The sequence below is a fragment of the Sebastes umbrosus genome, chromosome 14 (genome assembly GCF_015220745.1).
Source record: "Sebastes umbrosus isolate fSebUmb1 chromosome 14, fSebUmb1.pri, whole genome shotgun sequence".
Taxonomy (NCBI): Eukaryota; Metazoa; Chordata; class Actinopteri; order Perciformes; family Sebastidae; genus Sebastes; species Sebastes umbrosus.
Genome location: NC_051282.1, coordinates 5,995,969 through 6,006,332, shown reverse-complemented (window position 1 = coordinate 6,006,332; position 10,364 = coordinate 5,995,969). Strand labels below are relative to the sequence as shown.

Sequence of the window (10,364 nt, the reverse complement as noted above, 5' to 3'; positions counted from 1 at the left end):
GAGCCATACTCTGGATCTTCTTTGAAATGACCAACTGATACTGAAGTGGCAGGTTTTAGTTTTATGTGTTGGTCGTTTCAACAGTGGGGGCAAGGTCAGTATTAGAAGAGTAGAATAATCAGAGTCACTATACCTGATGGGGATTCAAGTTCATCAAAGGTGCCTTCGTTCAGTGGAGTTCCCCAACTTTCTGTACAGGGACCACTACTATTTTCTGTCTATGTGTTGGCGGTCTATGCGGTCACAGTACTGACCAAATTTCTCTGCATACATTTTCTTTTGATTCTTTTAATATTCTGTGACATGACCCCGAACGGACCCAGAAAATATGACTATAGTTTTAAGATCCTATTAACTAAACCATCAAAGATTAAAGGAACAGTGTGTAACATTTCAAGAGATCTATTTGCAGAAATGGAATATCATTTTCAAAACTATGTTTCCGTCAGTGTATAATCACCTGAAGCTAAGAATGGTTGTGTTTTCGTTAGCTTAGAATGAGTCCTTCATATCTACACAGGGAGCAGGTCCTCTTCACGGGGTCCGCCATGTTGTTCCGCCATGTTTCTACAGTAACCCGAACAAACCAAACTCCGGCTCTACCGAGAGAGTTTCTCGTTTTTACCTTATCTGAAGTTCTCAGACACACTTGTGAATAATAATAATGTTAATATGGTAAGGATGGCCTCTGAGCGAGCGAACGGCGTTACCACGGTTTTGCACTCGGCAGCTCACGTTACCGCAGTCTTGGATAGGGAGGAGTGAGAAGAGGGGTATTCAGTTGGTTGCAATCTGCAACCACACCACTAGATGCCGCCAAATCCTACATACTGTCCCTTTAAAGGTCCCATATCGTGCTCATTTTCAGGTTCAAACTTGTGTTTTGTGTTTCTACTAGAACATGTTTACAGGCTGTAATGTTAAAATAAAACTTTATTTTCATTATACTGTCGGCCTGAATATATCTGTATTCACCCTCTGTCTGAAACGCTCCGTTTTAGTGCATTTCAACGGAATTGCATTGCTAGGGAACAGTTTGGGTCCATGTTTACTTCCTGTCAGCTGATGTTATTTACATATTGTATACTGCAACAGGAAATAAACTGGGACACATTTAGAATGTTTATGTTTAAAACCGTGTAATGGTCTATATATTTTATATTTGTGACATCACAAATGGACAGAAATCCTAACAGCTTGTTTCAAACGTGCAATTACTGAATACGGGCTGTGTTTATTTGACCGTATATTGAGCGTTTTGATAGTTTAAGAGTATTTATATATCATTTAAACCTGCTTTATAATATAAAATACATGAAAATCTAAATTTTACAATATGCAAACTGTTATTAGTGCATTTGTCACATCTTGTCTCACTGCGTGGCTGCCTGAGCCAACCAGAACTGCCTATAGACTGCAGTTAGTACAAAGTATACTGCCAGACTGACCCAGGATGAGGGAAAACATGCAGTTTTAGTTACAGCTTAAGATTTTTAAAGCATACCAAGGACTATAGACGCCGAATACTTTTCGGACTCTGGCCTTTTCGTTATCCAAAGGACTAGATTAAAGGTGATCATGGCTTCATAGAGTTATCCTTTATTAAGATTAAGACACAATTGCTTTTCTGCTTTTTTTTTTTTTTTTTAATTTCTTTAAATATTATTTTTATTGCGAAAGATTTTGGTTTCATTATATTTTGAATACATGTTTTTTTATTATGTATTTTACTGTATTTGCTCTATTTGTAATTTATTGATACATTTGTATTTTATGTAAACACTTTACAATTGATTATTATTGTTATTATTATTATTATTACGTATATGTCTCTGTTGCATATTCTTGATATTTACAGCATTATTTCAGCATGTGAAATCACATCAGCTGAGTGGTGTTTCTTGTAGGGAGGAAACCAGGTTGTTGTCCTGTATTGTGCCTGTTGGTTCCCATGGGAACTACATCTACACAGTTTAAAACTTGTGCTCACAGGGACCTCAGATGAGTTTGTCTCGGTGCAGTTTTGTATGTTTTATTATTACCACACAACGGGAGTGATATTGCCTTTTTGGACAGTTAGGCTGCTGTTACTACACTGATGAAACATTAATCATCAGTCAGAGATACAGTGAATATCAGTGAGTCTCTGAATGATTCTATTACAGGCTTTGCCACAGTGTAAGGATCCCGTAGGAATACTAAGTTGTCTAACATTTAAAGAAGTGAGGAATCCCTGTGTTTGTGGTTGAAAAGAAAATCTGAGAGCACCAATGGGAGTACTCTTAAGATTGTGTGTTTTCAGCTTATAAATTCCACATTTAGCTTGAACACAATGTTTTATTTCCTGCCATTTTGAATGCACCACAAATGTGTGGTAAAGAGAAAAAAAAGGAGATGGTTTTCATTTTGTTATATATTAGAATATATAGATATATATATATATTTTTCTTTCATGATGATGGCGTGGCAGTTGGGCAGTAGAGCTCGGTTAGACTATGTATGGGTTACTGTTGTGTTTTAAATGCTCAGAAAAATGTTTTCTCAGATTTGTTTCACAATAGAAATGTATTAGGTGATAGGCCAATAATTATATTGACAATGAAACTGCAATATAATAACTGAAATATTCATGCAGCTTCCTGTGTTGTTAACTGGTTGTGTTACCAAAATCAACACAGCCAGTGTTTCTGGTTCAGAAGGTTCGCAGATAGCAAATATCAGTTTGTGACAATTTGATATAGCCTAAAAATGTTTACATCCTAAAATATATATATATTTTTATTATTATCATTTTAATGTTTTTTTATTTTTATTTTTATTTTTATTTTTATTTTTATTACAATAAATAAACAATCAGCCATAAACCTGTCTTGAATCACATGGCCTTAAATAAACAAGGCACATTTCTTTCTTCTTTCTTTTTGACTCTCCAAATTACACACACACACACACACACACACACACACGCACACACACACACCATGCCTGTCACACTGAGCCAGTCATCCTGTAATGGCTGCCACTGCTCATTGTTCACATCCTGCTTTGTCTTCAGCGCCATTTTGACTCTGTGGGAGGAGGAGCAGCTAGTTAGCATCACACACACTCACACTCACGCACACACTCACACTCACGCACACACTAATGGCTGGAGTTAGCCAGGGTTTGCTCCATATTCACTCTACCAGCTGAACAGTGGGAGAGACTTTGCAATGCCAAAGCTACAGTTATAGCTTCCACGGCCATAAACTACATCCAGTAGTAGTAGTAGTTGTGCTACAGTGTGTATATTCTATATTATAGTCCCACTCACTGCCAGTAAAAGGCTACACATTACAGTTCCTCTGCTCTCCCCACATGGTGAAAGCTGCTGCTGCTGGTGGAGGGCCGTGCTAGGCTAACCATTAGCTCCCCTGAGGGCTAGCCATGCTAAGCTAACAGGCTAACAGAGGAAAACAATGACCCTGCTCTGGCCTCAGACTGGTTCTCCTCTTTTTTTATCTGCTCTGGAAAGTATCTCCTTCTTCATGCTTATCTCTGTGTAAACACATGAGTTGAACCATACTGGGCCATACCAGGCTATATCAGGCTATATGCTGTAGGCTATAGTGTGGGAAAACTAGACACTTGAAATATGCATTCAGTCCAAATTATAAGCCAAAATTTAAATATATATCAGAAGATTAAAATATCATAAAATGACAAATATTTCATTATAATGACAAAACCTTAATAATTAGAAGAAAAACTAGACACACTTGCATTCACTCCAAATTATGAGCCAAAATTAATATATATATCAGAAGATTAAAATATAATAAAAAGACAAATATTTCATTATAATGACTAAACCTTAATAATTTGAAGAAAAAAATTATAGGTTTATGTTGAAATGCAATTTATACTAAATGTATTATAATAGTGTCCTTTAATACAAGTAACAGCAGCCAAATAATCATATATAAAAAATCTATATAATTGTTCTATAATATGCATGATATGAATCATATTCATGGTATTATAAAATTGCACCGTATTATTAGTGTTATAAAACTATTTTTACTGCATGCATTATGTCTTCACATAATTATTATATAAGCACTCCTTGAATTCATATAGCCTAAAACAAAACAACATGGGCCACATCGTAAATGTTTGTGTGTTTTTTTATTATTATTATTATTATTCCACTATGAAAATATATGTACAATAAATAATTTGGATTTTCACTATTAAAGAATCTCAATAAATAAACTAGGGTCTAAAACTCGGGTCGTCAGCAGGGCTTCTTCCCTCTCGTCTGGTCTCGTTCAGAGAGAGAGAATGAATTCATCCTTCAGTCCAGCAGCTATATCTGCGCCTCGAGACTCCGCGAACAGTTCCTGAGAAGTTATTATGAAGCTGCACCAGAATGCGCTATCCACACATACTGATGGAAGTTAATCATTTTAAAAAGAACAAAAAAAAAACAAGAAAGGCAATAAATACCTGAACATGTGGAGAAAAAAAATCCACAACGTTTCGATCGTGGAAAAAAATTCCCTTCGATGTTTAAAATAAAAATAAAATAATAAAAATGATCTGTCGTAAACTAGGTATATTATAGCCTCAAAATAAAACCAGCAAGAAGACGAAAAAAATATATTTAAAAACGAACATGATTTTCATTCAGAAATGTTTCAGGAATGTTGCCGAGAAGCTTTTTACGCTTTTTAAACAACAACAGAAGAGTCCTCTCCGTGCGTCTCCTCCTCAGATTGTTCATCCACATGTATAGGCCTCGCAGTCCACTCCTTTTTTATTTATTTTCTATTTAAACTGGCCTCAGAAGTTGAGGTGCTGCAGGTCTATGGTGCACAGTGTGCTTGTGAACAAGTCAAAGTCCTCCTCGGAGAAATCCACCGGACTATCCAGGGAGCTCTGCAGGCTGGGTGAGAGACACGCGTCTCCGGCGAAGAAGGTCAGGTCCGGGAGCGCGGTAGACGATGAGGAGGCGGCAGGAGGAGGAAGAGCCGAGGTGATGGAGGAGTCCAACGACGGATCGGATGCTGCTGCTGCTGCTGGTGCGTTCACGGCCTCGCTGAGCTGCATCAGGGCCAGGTTCTCAGCGGAGTCCGTCGCGGTGAAAGCCGGTGGAGAGTGGTGCGCCGCAGCAGCCGCGCCAGAGGAGCCAGATACCGCTGGCAACGGTGGGCGTTCGGCACGGCTCAATCGGCCTCCCTTCTCCGGCGTGGGTTGTGCATTGTCCCCGCTGTCAGTAGCGTAGGCGGAGGCCGAAGATGGATTACAGCTCCCGGGCTCGCCGTCCGACGTCGCCTCCCCGGTGCCAGATGCTTCCAGCGGCTGGCTCGAGTACGGCGACGAGGCATCGGCGCCTTCGAGCGGCTCAAACCCGCCCGGGTCGCTGGATTCGTGGCCTCCTAGTCCTCCGCCACCGCCACCACCGTGCGTAGTCTGGCGCTTGTGTTTCATCCGTCGGTTCTGGAACCAGACTTTCACCTGCCGCTCGGTCAGATCCAGGAGGGCGGCGATCTCCACCCTCCTGGGCCGGCAGAGGTACTTGTTGAAGTGGAACTCCTTCTCCAGCTCCAGCAGCTGCGTGTTGGTGTAGGCGGTGCGAAGCCGGCGGGACCCGGCTCCTCCACAATCCAGACCCGCCTGGCTCGGGTCTGCAGGGACACAAATAAAGAGGGAGAGAGGGAAATTATGTGGAGGATTTATTGTGTGAGATATTTTTTTTTTTTCATTTTAATTTTATATTTCGTTTAAACTTCAAATTGTAATCTAGCCTATTTCATGAGAACCCCTGTAAAAACCTCTACAATTTTATTGCGTGCTGAGATTTCCCAGCCAAGAAATAAGCTGCTTCAGCATCGAGCAAAAAATCCCCTCGGCTCTTCTGGCTGTAATAAAACAGTAATAAAACACACACAAAAAAAAGTATCATAAAAAAATACTTCCTTCCAATTACAGTAGCAGCCATATAGCCATAACTGTAAGAGCGCACCAATTTGTTGCTGGTAAAAAAATAATAATAATAAAGCAAAAGAAAAGGCAGATAAAGACAGATGATCATAATGTCAGAGAGGGGTTTTCTCTCTTCTATAAAAGCCAGCGAGCGTGCTGTGAGAGGCTGCAGAGAAATGAGGGGGATAAATAAATCACCGGATTGGGAGGAAATGTGCAGGGAGATGTGGGAATGTCGATGTGGCTGTATCTGTCAGAAACATAACTAAAAACACGACTGGCTTCATGAACGAGATCAGGAAAAAAGTAGGAAATTGGGCGAGAAAGGAACAGGAGAAAACAAGAAATTCCATTAAAATGAAAAGGGGGGTGTGTTTGGAGAAGTGTGAAAAAAAAAATACAAATGGAGGTCAGTGTAAAATACAGAAATGACCTAAACCCAAGAACATCAGATTGTGTGCAGTGTGTATATCCTGTGTGGATGTATAGTTTATACCCCTCCCCCCCAACACCCACCCAGACGTATTTGGTCCATTCGCTTTGCCTCGCCATTATATTTCCTACCGCCATCCAATATGGCTACCATCTCAGTTGTGTTATGAATATATAATGGCAGGGCGAAGCTGCTGCTGCTGAAATCACAGCACCCAATGAACACAATGACACAGTCTGCAGCAGCAATCATCTGCAGGATGGATAAAGAGAAACTAATCCCCCTCTGTGCGTATTTACGCACGATAAATAACTCTATATGCACAGAATGCATTTGGGAAATGTTGGCTTATAGATGGTACAGAACTAGCACAGGATACTGTGATGGTGTGGAAGGATTTGCAATCAGCCTAAAGATGAGTTCTACACATCGATCCTAAAAAAATGAGAGAGATGATGATGTGTGTGAGATGTTAGTGCATATTTACATGCATGAGGAGAGAGTGCACAGCACTGCAGCATAATGCAGTGGTCTAGATATGGCTACCCTGTTGACACAGCATCACTGCACAATACACACACACATACACACACACACTGAGGAAGAAAACGACAATGTCATCTAACCAAAATCCACGCTGTGCGTAATGGATGTTATTTCTGAAGTGAAATGGAGATGCAGACAGAGAATTAAAGCACAAGCTGCACAGCCCTCACACTCCCACAACAAACACACACACATATCCCAGCATATACCGACCTGTGGGTGACTCGATGCCCGCCGAAGCGTACCCGGAGGCGGTCGGCGACGGTGAGGACGAGGCAGGAGGGATGATGGATCCGCCACCGTTGGAGCTGCTCCCAGGCTTTGAGCATTTCTTTGATGACTTCTTCTCTTTCATCCAGGGGAACTCGTGGGCCAGCGGACCGGCCGGGGTGGCCGTGGCCGGTCCAGGTGTCTGGCCGGCCGGGCAGGGCTGCTGGGCGCCTCGGTGGTGCGTCTGGAGGCCATTGGTGACGGAGGTTCTCCGGTTCTGCTGGCTCCTAGCAGCCGGTCTCGGCTGGCTGGCTGTGCAGGGGCTGAGGCTGGGGATGGTGTGCTCGAAGGGAGGCGGAATTACTGTCGACTCCTTGATTGATGAAGTTTGAAATGACTCCAGGACGGCGGGGAAGGACGTCAGGCACTCTGCTAGAGACGGCTGGCTGTTGATAAAACCGATCTCCCTCTCAAATTCAAAATTCATAGCTCCCCTCAAAAAAACCGGCTTCAACCTTAAAACGTGCTGCGAGACCCCCGGAACAATCCCTTCCCCAAAAATAATACAAAAAAAAAAAAAAAAAACACATAGGCACACGCACGCTCGCACACGCACGCAACACAATATGGCTTCTTTTAAAAAAAAAAATGAAAAAAACGCACAAAGCATGTGTAGTCTCCCGACCCGCAATGGCGTAGTAAATGCGGTGGCTATATAATAAATAGTGTATATTGGTGATATTACTAGCGTATGGGGACCTGGGTAGGCTAAACTGAAGAACTATGGGGCGAAATTGCAGCCAATTCCTGGTCATGTGACCCAAATCAGCCAATCCGGTGTCCGGGCCTGGCAGGCAGCGATGGCTGTGGGAAGCAGCATTATTATTTTTCCACCAAATGCTGTGGCTATATGACAGGATAGCTGCTATTGTTTAGTGTTAACGGGGGGTAAAAAGTCTGGGGAGAAAAAAAAAAAAGAGAGACAAGGCTGCCACTCGCCATGTGCGCCGTGTGGGCGCATCTCAACCCGGTGTTACGCACAAACAATAGAGCATCCCTCGGACATTTTTGCGGTCCTCTGGGTGATGTAATGACGGTTATGTTGAACGGAGCTGGCCAGCACCCGTTTACAATATGGCTCCTTCAGAATACTGTTTACAGCACTCAGCTCATTAATCTTATAAAGTGTGACAGAGGCTGAAAAATCCCCAACTTAGACAAACTTGGAGAGGGTTTTTAGATGGCAGCAGCAGCTCGGGAGGAGAGGATGATGGAGATTCCTACCCAGAGATGAAGCAGATTTGGCTTCTAACAGAGCAGAGAGAAATAGACATTTATATTTTTAACTGGAAAAGAGAGGCAGAAAGAGAGGGAGCCTGTTGTAAGTGTACCATTTTGTGTTTTTCATATCATGTATTTGGGATTATGTTTTTTTAATAGTGTTTAATATCGAGAGAGATAGAAACCTAAATTTTGTCTAAATATAATCTCACTGAAATAGCCTCATGCACACACTCTCCAAATGTGTTCATGGTTCTCTCTCTCCAGTGATGTATGTGTGTTTGGGATTATATTTTTTGTAATAGTTGTTGTGTTTGCCAGAGAGGTAGAAACCTAAATGTCTAAATATAATCTCACTAAAATAGCCTCTGCACACATTCTCCAAAATGTGTCCATGGTTCTCTCTCACCTTCTCTCTCTCTCTCTCTCTAGTGATGTATGTGTGTTAAAAATGTTCGGTGTGTTTACGCAGAGAGAGAGAGAGAGAGAGAGAGAGAGAGAGAGAGTTCACAGCGAGGTCGCTACGTGCAACTTTAAAAAGGAGGGGAGAGCTCAGGCCTCCTGTTTCCTCCCTAATAGTAACAAAATAATAACACAGCAGCATTAATATGAGCGCTAATAGTAAGTGAGAGTGTGCTGAGTGGCCACACTCAACAGGACGCGCATGTAGATTTTTTTTTAAGACATAAAGATCAGGAACTCGGGAGTTTAGCAGGGGATATTTTGGGGAGGGCCCGAGTGTGGAGTAAAAAGTGCGGTGATCAATCTTTCACTCCCTGCAAAGAGGCTGACAGCAGCGCCTCTCTCTGCCTAAATAACAAGAGAACCTCCAGTCCTCACTCTCTCTATCTCTCTCCCTTCACATCCATTATTCGCCATGGTTTATTATTATTTTTTTAACTCTGCTTTTACGCGCAGCCAAATGCGCTCCAATAGCCTATATATATAAACGTCACGCAGAAAAAGTATTTTATCTGTTGAGGAGAAAACAAAATAATTAAACTATTCAGATACTATAAGGACAAATGGATTTAAGCTGTTTTAGCTCTTTCTTTCCCATGCCATTTGGCTTCGCCCCTTGACTCTGAAAAAGAGGCAGAAATGTGTGTGGGAGTGAGGGCCATTGAGCAGGCAGTGAGTAGGCCGAGGCTGTATGAACACACAGCAAACACCCAGCAGACACAAGCTGCTGACTGAGCTCACACATCACAACGCACTGCACAGCCGTTTGGTTTATTTTACTCTTCTCGTTTTCACTTTCACGATTTTTGAAAAATATTGCTGTTTTTTTTGTGTTAAATTCCGACGAGTTTTTTGAAAGTTTTGTTGGAGAACAGAAACAGTTTTTTTGTAATGCTAGTCATCACATGGGAAGCGTGGATTGGTCGACTGAAGATGGCAATTTGTGACTTATTTTATTTTGTTTTATTTATTTATTTGTTTTATTTTATATTGCAGTCACATCTTTTGTTTTTGGGGTTACTGAGGGTAAACCAATTATTATTATTATTATTATTATTATTATTATTATTATCCTTATTACTATTTGTATTATTATTAGTAGTAGTAGAAGTAATATTAGTATTAGTATTAGTATTAGCATTATTATTATGTTTTCCAGTTACTAAGATTCAATTGGATCTAATTTAAATTATAATTAGCCTACTAATTATTGAGCTTTAGGATTTTGATTGGTCCAAAACCTGTCAACTGTTAAAAAAAAAAACGAAATAGAAAGAAAAAAATTATAGAAATTCAAAAGAAGCCTCAGAAGTTAATGAATTATTTCTGTTTATTCTACAGAGTAAACAGCTAAAAAATTACCAGGATTTTTCTATAGGCTATTTGTATTATTATTAGTATTATTACTACCATTATTACTATTATTAGCTACTGCATGACAAAACAAGGCATCTTTTCACATCTG

The 10,364-nt window shown here is 40.8% G+C and overlaps 1 protein-coding gene across 1 annotated transcript; it reads right to left on the bottom strand.

Annotated features, from left to right (window-relative positions):
- Positions 1-4,148: 4,148 nt before the first annotated feature.
- On the bottom strand, positions 4,149-9,899 carry hoxb2a (homeobox B2a). Its single transcript, XM_037792789.1, has 2 exons — positions 7,160-9,899; positions 4,149-5,669 (listed from the first exon to the last, which is right to left on the bottom strand). Exons 1-2 carry the CDS (start codon positions 7,824-7,826, stop codon positions 4,825-4,827), a joined length of 1,512 nt encoding a protein of 503 aa, XP_037648717.1. The 5' UTR covers positions 7,827-9,899; the 3' UTR covers positions 4,149-4,824.
- Positions 9,900-10,364: the final 465 nt, after the last annotated feature.